This window comes from Triturus cristatus, chromosome 6, assembly GCF_964204655.1.
Source record: "Triturus cristatus chromosome 6, aTriCri1.1, whole genome shotgun sequence".
NCBI classification, from domain to species: Eukaryota; Metazoa; Chordata; class Amphibia; order Caudata; family Salamandridae; genus Triturus; species Triturus cristatus.
In genome coordinates this window covers 636741485-636757269 of record NC_140589.1, presented here as the reverse complement: position 1 = coordinate 636757269, position 15785 = coordinate 636741485, and the positions used below count along the sequence as shown (strand labels likewise).

Here is a 15785-nt window from a genome sequence, read left to right as displayed (position 1 = left end):
GATGGTGTGCATCTTCAAAAATTTGCATCAAAAACAATGTTTTACCTCAGTGTCACGATGCAGCCTGTAGATGTTAAATGACAGTTTTGTGAGAATAAGAATATTTCTCAATCAAGTTAGAATCACATGAAGTTTTATCGTATTTGTACATTGTTAGGTGGTGCTATGTGATTTGTGCTTTGAAAAATTGGGAGTAACCACAGATACAGTTCCTAAAAAACTGTTACTCACACTCCAGAAAGTACCAAGTATTTCTCTGCCTTTTGTCAAAACTGAATAAACAGTATGTGCGACCATAGACCGTTAAGTGATATCTAACATTGTTACTTTATAATGTGCTAAATTTGCGGCCAATGCTTAATTTGTAAAAGAATGTATGCCAGTGCCTGAAGTTCTGCCCAGAATCCCGTGGCTGGCGCAAATAAATGTCGGTGTGCCAATTACTAAGGCTGCGTAGCTTTAAAGTCACCCCATGCCTCCACCAGACACTCCCTGCCTCTTTACCTCACTCTTGCCAGTTCCTGCTTTTTCCCCTTTATGACAGTTTTTCCGTCTTTCAGCTGTGTGTATTTTTCCCTCTCTTGCTCTTGGTTAATGTTTGATGAGTAAAATCAAGTGCCAGTCCCCAAAAATGAGTGCCGGTGGCCTCCACCGGCACAAAATAAGCACTGCGTGTGTGGCTAACTTTCTGTTGCTACACCACAAACAGATTTGTAAAAATGTTTGATGATAATTGGAACTCTAGATTGGTCTTCAGCTATCTATGAGTATGTAAATCAACTACAGTTTATAAAAAAAAAAAATCACTTCTCACTTAGAAAAGGGTGGTAAGAGTTCATCCAGCAACTTATATAACTCGCACTGGCAAAGCCAATAGTATGGGAAAGTCTGCCAACGTTTAAGCTTTGTCAATGCAGGTTTTGTTTTGTCATTTTTTAAAAATGTTACTGTTGAGGGAAATGCTGGGCCCTTGCTAATATTTATAAAAATGGCTACAAGCACACATATTTGTTTTTGTCTCAAAACACACACATTCCCATAGTAGATCATGGCAATGAATGCAACTACCTGTGTGTGGCTATGCTCTTGTGAAAGAGCTGAATGCTTTCCATCACAATAAAGTTAGCCAATGACTGAAGTGGGCTGCTGCATGGAAAATGGGATAACAATGACACAGCAATAGACCAATGGATGGTGACGGCTGGCTGAAAGCCTTTATAAGTATATTTTATATTTAAGTACGTTTCAGTAAAATCAAAAGGTCTTGGCTAACCCAAACTTAAAAAGAAAATTCCAGGGTCACAAAGTCAATAAATAGCTTAAACTACTCAACTAATTACAAAAAAGCTCTAATGTAAACGTGAGATACAAGTGGAAAGTGAAATATTACCTAAACTATGGGCTCGATTCTCAAACCAATCCTTACGAGAAGTCAGGAATCTACTTGCATTGGATTACTTTTGTTTTAAGTAGATTCACAAATTTAAAAGGATTCATAAAATGAAATCATAAAGCAGATGCCCCTCAATGCCCAAAACAAACACATGCATCATTTGAATCAGGTGGGAGTTCCTCAGGAGTAAACGAAGCAGAAACCTGATTTTGTAAAAGTTACTTTTTTTCTTTCCACATATAAAACTATTGAAAAACTCCCCTTAAATATGTGATACTCCCTCCCCTTTCACAGGAGTACGTTTTGTGTGTTTGCTAGGTGGGAACTGTGCAGATTGATATTTTATATCTGCAAATGTGCATGATCGTGAATATCCGGAGCAGTTTTCGTATTCGTTTGCGTGCTAGAATTCCATTAATCTGCTTTGGTATGAATACAATTTCACACCAAAGTAGAACTCCGATGTGCTAAAACATTTGTGAATCGGGCCACATATGGGTAGAGAATCTTTGGCAGCCGACTATAGAGCGTTTTTCCACATTTACTTCTTTTATTTCTTTCATATTATTTATTTTATTTATTTTACTCCTTTCATATTTTACTATATTCTACTTTGGCAATTGTCAATGACAATCGATAGTCTATATGTTTGTCGGTTTCAAGCTCTCATTTTTCACTCTTCTACATACTGGAGTAAAACAACAACTAATTAAGTCATTATGCATCAATTTAGGGAGCCCGTTTTGTATGTGATTTGTATTGATAGTCAAAGATGATGAATAAACTTCCCATATCAACAGCAAGGAGCTTCAATAAAGTAATCCTGTTATTTTCAATATGTGCCTTAACACTGGCTGAATACCTGCCTCATTTTTGTTAGAAAAACAAACTTTAATCACATAACATGTTAGCACAACAAAAAGGGCATTATACAACTTGTGCAGTTATCCAAGAAAGCCCTAATGTATGCTGTGATAAATCACCCAATAAAACCATGATAGATGTCTGCAACAAATGCCACCACAGATTACTGCTCTAAAAGTGCGCAGCACAAGATATGCAGAAGGCATGCCATGTAGCTACTTATGAATGTAAACTGGAGATGTCCAATATCCTCACCCTACTACATTTCAGGCCAAAACACAGATTTCCAAATCAATGTAAAAAAACTATGGTAGGCTTTTGTTTGGTAAATCTGTTTCAAGAGGGGTCCGAAACCCTAACAAATTACAATACATCATCTAAAGTAGGAGAAAAAAAAAGTTGATGAACCTATTTAAATATAGAAAGAAAACAAAGTAGGAGGGTTTCCACGCTTTCCCACAGGACACAGTGCCCGATATAGAGCATTTTGCAGTTGTAAATCATGTGACTCACAAAATCACAGTTTGTAACTGTAAAATATGCATATTGCCATGTACTAAATTTCTTTTGCACTTCCCCTTTCAAAATCAGAAAAGGGGATTTTGAAACATTCTAATCTACATTAGGAGGTGTCTTGAAAGTGATGCTCCCTCCAAATTGTGATTTCCAATGAGATGTATCAATGGTTTGTAACCGCAATTGCAAGCCATGAAAAAAAGGAGGTGGTAAGTGAGTTGCAAAGGGGAAGCTGTTTAGGTTGGACCTCGTCCGCTTTGGGAATTGTATTGGGCATCCAGGGGATAAAGGTCTGCTCCCTCCGACATCCCCCAAAATGGGATAAGCTATTTTTAAGCAGCATCACTTCCATTAAAGGACATGAACTGCTTTCATAAAAATATCCCTTTTGGGAATGCAAATGCAGAGATGGAGGTCTGTTTTCTCTGGCAGGTCACTATCTCTGTGTTCATGATCCATCATAGGGTGCCACAAAGAAGGACCTGCCTAATCAGAGGCAGGCGGCACAGGTAAAGGCGGTGGTGCGGGGGCGGGAGGGGGGAAGTTGACAGACGACGAAATAGGCATAAATAAATAAATAATATCTATTCCATCATCTGTTTGCTTCCCCCTGCCACACCCCCCCCTGCCACACCCCGCCCCACCACGCTTACCTGTGCCGGCCGCCCCTATGCCCAATTAACCTTCATTAGGCAGGTCATTCTGTGACCCCACGAACGAGAATTTTGTGACGTGACCAACAGGTTGCAAAAAATCCGTGTGCAATTTTCTCTCAATCCTTACGACCTATCTCTTAGTAAATCTGGCACTCACTGACACTCCAAGCACACTGGCATTGGATTTAAAAATAAATGCAGATCCTCTATAGCGAACGGAAGTCACATTTTGGATTCAGAATATTGTACAGTACATGTAATGCTAGAGTAAAGCTCTCTTCTCCTAGGACTTCGACGCCACTTCAATTTTCCTCTACCTTTTTTTCGGGCTAGTCATAGGTTCAGAAACCTGTAAATCAGAACGTGCACTGGTTGGAGTCATTAAAAAGGCAGTAACAATAACAAACAGCAAGTTATTCAAGCACCATTTCAATGCAAAAAAATCAATAAATACAGTTACAGATCTATCAACACATTTCTCAGGAACTAAGCAAGTCAGCATGCTTTTCACCTAAGCACTGCACTAAGCGTTATGTATGAAAACTATAAAAATAGCATTTATGTGAAGAACAAAAAATATATCTATTAAATGACACCACAGATTCTGTAGCTGATTCCATAAAGTGCACATACAACTTCGAAGGACAATTATCAACTAATGTCACCTATTTATTTCTAAATACCCCTGAAATCTGTTGCCCAAAATACTCATCTAAGAAGACTTTTTGGCTCAAGTAACGTGGCAAAAAAGCAGTAACCTCTTTTAGGACTTGACACGTCAAGCTAATTATAGCAGCATAAGCTATGCCTACAGTGAAGGCAGTGGCAGGCTTCGTTAGAATAAACCAAAGTTCCACATTAATATGCATTTATTTAAAGCAGCAGCACCGCCCACATTTTGTTCAGGATGTACGGAATGCAGAAGGAGACCAAAACGTAGATTTGCAATGCTGTCCTCAAGCATTCCAGGGCTCTTTTTGGGAGTAATCGGGATTTCATGTTCTGGCGCTCTTCTGGTTATATTTCTTTGGGAATATTTCCTTTTCATCCAAATTTTCAAAGCACTCATTGAACAGAAAAGAGTCAAGATCTTTACAAAGCACAGGAAGAGAGAGTAAAAAGGTGCCTGTCTTATTGTCCAACAAAGTATTAACATTGGGAGGAAATAAAATCAGTTTGGGGAATTTTTGAAAAGGCGGCCCAGTCCAAAGTACTTGAGAAATTTGAGGTAAGTAATAAATAGGCAAGATTCCCAATTATTGGTAGTACTCTGGGTAGCACTGCTGCTTTAAATGGAGGACTTCCATTAATACAAAAGGTGACATTCAGTACAGTTCCCTTTCACAACATTTTCTGGTGAAAATGTAGAATGATTCCCTTTAAAATGCACACAAGGACTGGTAGTGATTCACACAACGGATCTGTGCTCTCCGCATACATAGATGGCACTAGGCCGGATGCGTCGTCTTGTGTGACCAGGTAACTGTGGTACAAACTTAAAGTACTTCGGCATTAAATCTAAGCACGCATCGCGGAATTTCTTAATCCTCCAGTAGTATATGAGTGGATTCAGTGCTGACTTGAGGTAGCATAGCCACAGCAGCCAAGTACTTATCTCAAAGAAGTTGTGCTTATTGTAAAAGTTACTGTTGAATGTGGCCACAAGGCTGTAAGTGGTAAAGGGTGCCCAACAGACTATGAAAACAACAAACAAAACCAAAATGGTGGTGAAGGCACGAGTTTTAAAGCTCATATCTATGCTCATTTGGAAAGGTCTCTGAAGGCTCATCAGACCGAGTTTGCTAGCCTGGCTTAGGCATATGCTATCAGGGTGGCTGTGGATGCGAACCGCGTTGTGGCGCACCGTGTTGAGTATGCCCATGAAAGTGTAGAGCATCACCATAAAAGGGATAAAAAAGAAAAAAAGAACTACAAATATGACATAGGCCTGGTAGCCAGGGTTGGTGCTGTAGCCAAAAACGCACTGCGGTGCTCTCGAGGGAATTTGCAAATTTGGGCTACCCACAGCTAATGGGAAGGCCACACAAAAGGAGGTCGCCCAAGCAACTATGATGAGAATCTTTGCGCGGTAAGGGTTCAGCTTGTCTTGCTTCTGGACAATGATAAGGAATCGATCGATGCTGATGATGAGCAGGATGGCAACTCCTTCCATGACAAACAGCCAGAAAAACATGGCGGAAACTCTACAGAAGATGTCTCCAAAGATCCACTCAGTGGTAAAGATGGTGATCAGTGCAAAAGGCATGTTGAGAATGGAGAGCAACATGTCGGCACAGGCCAAGCTGGCTAGTAGGATGTTTATAGCAGATCGCATTGCTGCCTTTTGGTACACCATCAGACAGACAACAAAGTTTCCCAAGAAAGAAAGCAACAGGATAAATATCATGACTGCACAGAGAATGATCTGGAGTGGCAGGCTCAGGCTCCCTGGAATTGCTTGTGCTGGGATGGTCGTCGTGCTGTTCATTGCAAAAGTGCTGGTCTCTGTTGTAACCATGGCACCTGGACTGTATTTTAATGGCCGATCAATGGCAAGCTGGAACGTCGCCACTGTTGTTGTAATGTTCGTGTAGGCATTTTCATAGACAACAAATGTACTGTTTGGTGTCCTTGGACGGTCAGGTGTTAGCATTGCAGAAAAAAACATTCTTTTCCCAGAAGTCATCAAACAAAGGAAGCGTCGTGTTCAAGGGCTGATGTTCAGCGGCAGTGATGCTCCTACAGCAAGTGTACTTCCATTATATTCCCTTTACCTGAAATTTAAAAGAAAATTGTCAGCTTAAACTGAGCAAGCTATCAAGAACGACAGATGTAAATTGAATAAGGAACATTTGATTTGTATTATTAGCTTCAATGACATTGGAGGATCAAGAAATGAGGAATTAAGTTGTGAAAACAAATGCAAAACAGAGAAAACCATCACAGAGAACACCACAAGTCATTACCACAGGGGGTCAACAGTAACAAAAACAAACTGCAGTCATCCAACCAGACTATTCAGAGGCCTGGGCACTGACTTCCCCTCTCTGTCCACAAAAGTGACCGCCCACCCCCATAAATATTAAAATAATCTGCCAGTGCTTAATTTGTAAAAAATGAAGCGCCGGGGCCCTTTTCGGAAGTTCACTGCAGCCTGCAATGCCAATGACAGAACCAATAACACCTAACCATTGCACCCCTACAACTGTAATAATTCAGTTTATGTAAGGCCACACAAAGCTATAATAATGACTTGAGAGGGTGGTATTACTGATTTTCAATGTGAATTGTCTTAAACATGATTGTTGTGCTCCTTTCGTAATATACTTTCTCTAGTGCCGGTGCTGAGCACAGTAAACTACTGGCTCAAATTAAGCACTTATGGTGCCAATCCTTCACCCTCCTCTGATCCACAACGATTGCTTCCTCTCCACCATTAGGATCGACAGCACCAACTAATCCCAGGGTTCTTTTTGCCCTTTATGACAATGCATATCTCTTGTTGAAAGCGGTTTCTTTTGAAAAAGTTAACTTCATTTATGGATCAATTCTTTATATTTTCTTCAGAACACATATCTATTCTACAAGCTGAGACCACTGGAGGTGGGTGTGGACACAACGAAGCAGGAGTCCACTTGAAAGGCCACCCGATACTTAAACCCCTTCCCTCCACCTCGGGAAATGTCTGTTCAGACTATGTGGGGATAGTTTCAAGCCTATCTCTTCACTGGACAGAGCTTCAGTTTCTACCCTATGAAAGTGATGGAGCGCGGATGTTATCTGACTCTAGCTTTATCCATTATCACCAGTAAAGAGCACTACAACAAATATTTCTTGATGAAGACATGTTAACCTGCTAAGTCGAAAAATTTGAAGATACATGTTGCATCGTAAAAGCATGCAGTGTGTTCTAAAATGATGATACGAAAACGTAAACAAAGAGAAACAATGAGAACTATACATGAACGCATTTATGTGTTGAGAAAATAAAATATACTTTTGCGATAGTTTGAGATAATATATATATATTATATACACACATATAAATACATATACATATATTCAAATGTGCACCGATCATGAAATACACATACATAACGAAGTTCTTGAAATGCAAAATTGCTTAATTTAGAAAAGAATTGACATAGTGCGAACCTGAAGTTCTGTAACATTTATATAATACATGTATTTGAGAGTGACACGTGAATAAATATACGCTAGACAACGGTAATGTACAAATAATGCCTTTAGAGAAAATTTTAGTAGTACCTAATATTGATGTGCAGTTCCTGAAGAAAATTATAACTGAAATAATGACGAGTCAAAATGCATTTGCTGAATGCGTGATTTATAATAATATGAAACGGTAAAGATCATGCTAATTTTTCCTGCAGGCCTCAAAGACTTTTCGTTTCCCTACGTTAATGTGAAATCATGTAAGGCAGTCACTTAAGCCCTATGAGAACCTTCTGTGAAGTTTCATTTCTGTATTTACTAACAACGGACTCACTTCTCAACAAGAAGCATATTTGATAGAAATGTAACAATATTGTTGCAAACCCAGGGAAAAGTGCCTGTGAACGGACGGACTGAGCAAAGTGAAGTTCCACCCACTTCCGCGGAAGTGACAAAATGGTAATACAATTGAACTTAATGAATTTTAATGGCGTTTGAGAAAAGTATTACCTAATTCTTTCGGATTTGTGTGAATCACTTCTCACCCCACAACAGCTTACTGTGAATGACCAATGAGAACTCCATGGACTGATGGAATTGATACGTTATGGGGTGTACACCTGGAACATTTGAGGTATAATTGCCCCATTGGAGGAGGAGTCAGGGTCTGGCTGTCATTTTCCTTTCCTGCCTGGCATGCGTTGCAGGCAGACTTTTGAACCCTATTGTCTTTTCTATGCCTCTATCCACCTACACCGGGTGGAATAGACTTTAAAGAATTGTATCTAAATGTGACCTCGAATCCTGTACTTTGACATTTGGTAAAGTTGCACAGGAAAATGACCTTTCGGCTGAAAAGCTTAATTGACTTTTACTGTGGCACGCGGTGTTGCAGTCCAGACTTGACCAGATCTAACTGAGGACAAATTTGAAACAATCAGCTTTGATATGATTTGTATGATTAACATCTGAACCTCTAGATTTATATGGTTTCTCATTACAGAAAATTTCCAGCTGTCTAATAATGATCTGTATTGTGACTGAGGCTATCTGTAATAGAAATGTGTCATTAAATCTGATTTGAAATGCATTTACTTGACCGGTCTGTGCAATACGAGGCATTAGATAAATGTTTTCCATGAATTACCTTTATCGATTTTGTCTCATTCATTTAGTCGTAGTTCTGATCTCAAAGTGGTTGAGAAAGGCTTGACTAAGATTTAAGTTAACAATTGTTCTATTTCAGGTCCTCAAAGAATAATTGTTCATGTTTCCAAGTATTCTAGTCCCTGTCAGCTCAACAAAAAGATCCATCAGAGGACCATGTTTAGTAATGAAATAAGTATCAATCAAGACTAATGAGGTTTAAGGGTTGTTGGTTAAATGGGCCTAGTGATTCAAAATCTGTTATAAGGGTGAAGTACCATTTGGTAAGCTTTGCGCTGCATCACAAGCATGCTTCTTAAAGAGAGCTGGGAAATCAGGCAGAATCTCGTTGTCAAGTAAAAACAGTACTTATAGGTGTCTGGGGCAGGAGAGTTCCCTAAATTATATGCATATGTAATCCAAAATTAGAGCCCATGTGTCTTTACATTGATCATCCCTCAGTTGCAGTACATATTCTTCATTCACAACACGTCCCAAATAATGTGAAGTCATTAGCTTTGGTCTTTACTCCACTGCAGCTGTCATTGTCTGCTTGGCTGCATGTAGGGCCAGGGTCATTTGTTTTTCTCTATGGGAAAAGTAAGTGTAAATCTGTTTGTTAAGTAGACCCCGAAGGACATATCTTGGGAAAGGTGGTATGGACATCCTGAATATCTTGTACAGTGGATGCAGTATTCTGCCCCAAATGCCCCCCTTAGTTTTGGGCATTCCCACATCAAATGTAGTAAGGTGTCTATTTCCCGGTATCCCCTCCAAAAAGCATCCAATACCTGGGAGTCGTATTTATGTAGTTTGACTAGTGTGTAGTACTAAGGGGAAATTAGTTTTGACATTGCTTCAATACCAGCAGTAGTACTCCTGCAAGTTGTGCAAATTCTATGGAAAACTCCTTTCCAGTACTTCCCTGTCAAAGTACGACCCAGCTTAGATGTCCATCTATTTGGACGCAATGTGTTCACAGTCTCAGCTGAAAGTAAAAGAAGCTTGTATAGTTCGGAGTCTAATGGGCATATTTACTGCAAAGTGTCGGAGCGCTGTGTTCGCCTTCATGGCTTAACGCCACACTCCGCCACTTCTGAAACGCAGGTCTGCACCAAATTTACACAAGAATGTGGTGCAACCCTGCGTTTCCCCCTGCACTGGCCCTAAATTTAGCTACCTAGGGCCCAACGCAGGCACCCTTGCACCATAGTGCAAGGGTATCTGCATTGCAGGGGAATATTGTTTATGTGCAGGAAGGTGTCCCTCCCTGCACATAAACAATCTTTAAATGGCGTTTTGTAATTTCTATGTGTGCACACATAAAAGTTGCAAAACATAATTTTTTTCCATGATTGTTTATGTGCAGGAAGGGGCACCCTACTGCACATAAACATTCATTGGCACAGATGCTGCCATGTAAATAAGGCACCCTTTCAAGCTACTTAGCGTGAAAGGTATAGCCTGAAAGGGGAGGGCAATGGCTGTTGCAGTGGGTGTTTCACTGCAACACGCATTGATTTTGAAGCTGCCCCATATTTACAAGGACGGCATAATATGGAGCAGAGCCAAAATTAAGACCAGGGACAAACTGGTCTTAAACAGGCAAAACGAGGAAAACATTTTAATTTAATTTCCCCTCGTTTTTGCTGTTTCCATGTGTGCTGCTTGTGCAGCACACATGGAAACAGCAAAATGCCAATGATTGTTGATGTGCAGGAAGGTGTCCCTTCCTGCACATAAACCATTATTTAAAAAAAAAAAAATGTTTTGCAACTTGTGTGTGCTACATTAAGCAGCACACATAGAAGTTACAAAACGCCTTTTAAAGATTGTTTATGTGCGGAGCTTGCCTGACATCAAGATGGCTGCAGCCAAGGAGAGCTCCCAAGACCGTCTTACTTATCCTGCAGGGATTTCACGCATCCATGGCCTAAAACACGCTCACCCTGGAGCTTGGACTAGTATTCAGCATCGCTTCCCATAGATGCCCTCATTGTCGTAGCAGACCCCTCCACCCCCCCAACCCGAGCTTGTCAGTCGGGCCTTTGAAAAGTGCAGCCTACCTGGTCTATTACACTAAGTTCTCCTGACGGATGAGACTACCGATCCAGGCTCCAGCTTCCGCCGGTGCATCGCTGGCGGATCTCTGATTGAGTGTGGGAGCTGGTTTGCCCCCACCTGGGGCAAAATTGTGGGCGGCACTTTGCCTCGGCTGGGCCGCGTGTGTAGTGAGCTCACGGACCGGCTGCGACCATTGTCTGCTGGCTCCTGGGGCTCAGAGCACTGCCACAGGGCCCACTCAGCAACGAAGGGTGCTGACATGCTGAGGTGGCGCGGCGACTGAGTGGACCTGAGGGACACTGCGGAGTGGTTTGGAGCATCTGTGGAATCCACGGCCTGGTGGGGAGTGAGATTTGCAAGCATACAGCAGCCCTGACGGGCCGAGAGAAGCAGCAGCACATGCCCCGTTATGGACGAGGAGCACTGGTTAAGATCTCCATCATGAAGTAGAATTTTGGCAGGGGAAATATGAACACGGTTATTGCACATTACCATCAGAAACATAGCTCAAGAACTCCGGAGCACTCCATACCTATAGAGGCAATAGATTGAGTGGATAACATCCACAAAAATGGGGAAGCCAGATAAAAATCAGAAAAAGATACAATTTGAACAGCATAAATCCACGAGAATGAGAGATGAGTAAGTAGAAACAATAACATAGCCCGGGTGCTGCTACTGAGTTTGGGGGATATACATAAAAAAATAGTAACAATGCAGCAAAGTCTCACTACAGTAGATGGGAAGATTGAAACCCTTTTCTATCGCATTGACCACATGTCAGAATGCATTGATAAACATACTGAAAGACTTGATATGGTAGAGAGAGAAGGGTGTCAGAGGCTGAAGATACGCAGGTGGAGACCACAGCGGCACAGAAACAAATGGGGAAAAATACTGACAACAATAAAGAGCAAATCCAAGGACCTTGAAGCACGATCGAGGCGCAATAATCTACACATAGTTGGATTACCAAAATCCACTGAGATGGGTAACATGGAGCTTTTTGTTGAGCAGCTGCTTACAACCACAACATCTTTTGGTCCGTATTCATAGTAGAGCATGCACATCATTTGTTGGCTTTTAAACTGCCGCCTGGTGTGCCCCTAGAACGCTGATCGCTCTGCAAATAAATCACAGGGACAGAGATGCGGTTTTGCCTCGAGCTAGAGATCTGCATGTACTCCAATACGAAGGTTCCAAACTTTCACTCTTCCCTGACTTTACCCCTCATGTGCATGAGGCAGGGAGACAGTGAGACAGTTTGCACCTTTGAAGAGAAAACTCAGGGAGCTTAACAGACTGCCCAGCACATTTGAGAGTGACTATGGATGGCAAAACAAAAATCTACATGGACCCCAACAGTTTACAACAGGCGCTTAAGGCATATAACAAAACTAGGCTCCTGGAGAAGCGCAAGAACCTGGCCTTGAAGATAACACTACTCATAAGGATCTGGATCAGCAGGACTGAGAATTGAATATCACTACTAACAAGCAACTACTTATAAGATCTCGGTAGATGTCTGAATCCCTGGTCTATTACTTTCAGAAAGCAATCAGGAATATGACTATTGATAATGGGAGGGGAGGAGGTTATATTAAATTTAGTTGCACTATACCATAAAATGGACGGCAGTGAAGAGGAACAGTTCTTGAACTTTGTATCTATTTCATGTGCAGGAAACATGCAAGTAGGAAAAAGACCTGGCAAGCAGACAGTTGTTGGTACTAGCGCTCACAATCAGAGTTAGTTGCAAAACGTAAGTGGGCAGCCATCAATACGCTGCCTAAGCAGACAGATAGACACGAACAGCTAAAGGGTAATCACCGCCCTCATCTGTAACACACACGGTTTGGGGAGAGAATGTAGGTTGTTTTGGTGGGGGCACTGGGGAGGGATTATTATGCCAGGTCATATGTTTGGGGATGTGGCGTAGGAGGGGGAAGGGGACTTTCTGATATGCAATCCATTGATATCTATAGCCAGACGGAAGGGAGTGAGAGGAGAACGAGTAACTATGGGAAAGCATTGTGAGCAAGGGTAGTGCGGATGTAACACTGCTAGCAATAGGCGGTGCATCATTAAAATGTATATCATGGAATGTCAGAGGCTAAAATGATCAATGGAAAATGTGTAAGGTTGTATTGTATTTGAATAGACATCACATAGATGTTGGTACACTGCAGGAAACACACTTAGCGCCCCACTCTGGGTTACTATTGCAGCGCAGAATGAAGAGTACTTGCATTGCAGCGGGTTTCACGAAAAATTCAATGGGATTACTGATTTGGGTACGCTGGGGCATATGGTTGCATATTCATGAAGTAGAAGTCGCTATTGGGGGAAGATATGTAGTAGCTTGTTCCCACAAAGATCATTTTGACATGTTATTAGTGGGTATTTATGGACCCAATTATGATGACCCTTAATTTTATAGCTCGTTGCACTGCAAACTCACGAAATACATGAAAATACCCCAACTCGGGTGATTTTAATTGTATACAATGTCCAGAGCTAGATAGATCTAGAGACCCCCCACCAGAGAGCAGTCATCGGCTGCTAGATCTATAACCGCAATAGAAGACGCAGATGGGCTAGTAGATGTCTGGTGCCACCACTCAGATAAGGGCAGGGAATATACTCATTACTCATCAGTGCACAACATATATACCCGCATGGATTATTGGCTAACTTCACGAGAATTATTGCCCTTTATTTGGAAATGCGTACATATTCAGATCCCTTCTAGGTTCTACTAACACTGACGACCGGAGACATGCAACCTAGGATCATCACCTGGCGATTCCCACAATACTTGATACAGTATTTCACGAAGAACTAGCACAAGCAATAGTTGACTATTTCTGTAATAACTTAGTTAGTGTTCCCAGCATGGCCACTATCTGGGAGATATTCAAGGTGTACATCCGAGGCATAACAATTTTGTAACATGCAGGGGTGTTCCGCTCTATCAGAACTCGATTGCAGACACAGGAGAAGGAACTGTCTGGGTTGGAACTTGCTGCGCAGGGAGCACCTGAGCAGGACGTGCTGGCCCAGATTAGGGCAAAGATAGACAAATTCAATGAGTTGGCTTACACTGAGAACGCTTTTAAGGAAAGATGCAATCAGATTACTAACTCACTAGATCGGCTGGCCCCGTTGAGGAAAGCCAAGGGTGACAAGAAACCGCCCGCCCCCTGGTATAATGAGGAGCTTACGCTGATGAAGACTAAATGCAAACAAGCGGAAAGGAGATGGAGGAGGAAATACCAGGAGACTGACAAGGCAGCCTTGAAAAAACTATTGCATAGCTATAAAGCAATGATGGGTAAGGCCAAAGCCAAATACTATCTTGCAATCACCCAATCAGCTCAAAACCTTATTTAGCTTAGTTAGAGAGATATACAATCCAGAGTGCGCAAAGAGTGAGATTCCAGCATCACAAGAACTTTGCGATGACCTGGCAGCCTATTTTTGAAGAAAAAATTAATAAAATCTTAACTGGATTAAAAGCTCCAAGTGATAGTGAGCCTGATACAGAAGGTAATATGCTTTTATCACCAAGCGGTAGTACTCCTGAGGTAACATTGCTCAGGGAATTCATGATGCCTCTGGAGTTTTTCCAGGTTCGCTCACAAGAGGAGTTAACACCATTGCAGCCAGTATTTCCTCAGGCTCCCCCCTGGACCCGCTCCCTCATAAGATGTCGAAGGTGCTCGGTAATGAGCTTTTCCCATATCTCTACCAAATTTGCTCCCAATCACTAATTAGTGGCACAGTACCTGGATGCTGGAAAAAGGCAGTTGTCTCTCCCCTACTAAAGGCTACGTTGGACCCACAGTGCCCCTCTAATTACAAACCCATCTCCCTGCTTCCCTACCCGATTAAGATCTTAGAGAGAGTAGTGAGTAAATCTCTTACTAAACATGTGGAAGAAAATAATCTCCTGGACGAGGTCCAATTTGGGTTTTGACCAGGACATGGCACCAAAACTGCACTAGTGACTGTCCTGGATGACCTGCGAATGTGTGCGGACAGTGGCTAAACAGCCATTTTAGTGCTGTTGGATATGTCGGCCGCTTTTGATACAAGGCTTTGATCGAGAGGCTTGAGGAATGTGGCATTGTGGGCAGGGCACTGGACTGGCTGCGGTCCTATCTTTTAGACAGGCAGTGACCTTGAGGCCCTTTCTTTCTCAGAACAGATTAGTAAAACACAGGGTTCCGCAGGGCTCAGCAATCAGCCCAATTCTTTTTAATTTATACCTATGCTCACTTATCTCTCTTGTAAAATCTTATGGCATTGAGGTTATAAATTATGCGGATGACACCCAACTCGTCTTCTCTTTTGAGGGCAATGATGCAGTTCCTCTGGAGAAATTCCATAGCTGTGTGCGAGAAACAGCAGGCTGGCTTTGACATAACTCATTACAGTTTAAAGGGGACAAGACAGAAATACTCTGCTGCACTGCAAGTAAAATCCCTTGCCCCCTGGCAGTAGACTTCTGGCCAGGTTCTGCTAATAAGCCCCCATTGCCTGTTAAAACAGTCCGTAATTTAGGAGTACTGCTAGACAGTAATCTGCAATTGGATTTACAAGTAGATAAAACGGAGTACCTGTCTTACTCTGCTTCGAGTCCTTAAAAAATACTCCCTTTTCTACCTGTATTAGCTAGACTGCAAGTGGTAAGGAGTATTATTATGAGCAGATTAGATTACTGCAATGCTCTTCTCCTAGGAGCGCCAGCTTCTTTGCAAAAAAAAACTGCAAAGGATACAGATTATTGCAGCTAAACTTGCACTGAACAGACGTAGAGCATCGTCCTCGCTTGCCTAGAAAGATCTTCATTGGCTGCCCATTGTACTGCGAGTCCAGATCAAGGCACTCTGTAGCGTTTATAGGGCAGCACATAAAATGGGGCCTAAGACACTACAGAGGAAATTCCTATGGTATTCCCCAGTAAG

General features: G+C 41.8%; 1 protein-coding gene across 3 annotated transcripts in view; it reads right to left on the bottom strand.

The window, feature by feature from the left end:
- Positions 1 to 3418: 3418 nt before the first annotated feature.
- Positions 3419 to 15785, bottom strand: part of GPR63 (G protein-coupled receptor 63) — a 212706-nt gene continuing 200339 nt past the window's right edge. For all 3 annotated transcript variants that reach the window (XM_085611130.1, XM_085611129.1, XM_085611131.1), the window contains one exon: positions 3419 to 6203. In XM_085611130.1, coding sequence (XP_085467256.1) covers positions 4838 to 6115 — 1278 coding nt within the window. In that variant the 5' untranslated portion in view covers positions 6116 to 6203 and the 3' untranslated portion in view covers positions 3419 to 4837. The remainder of the gene's footprint in view (positions 6204 to 15785) is intronic.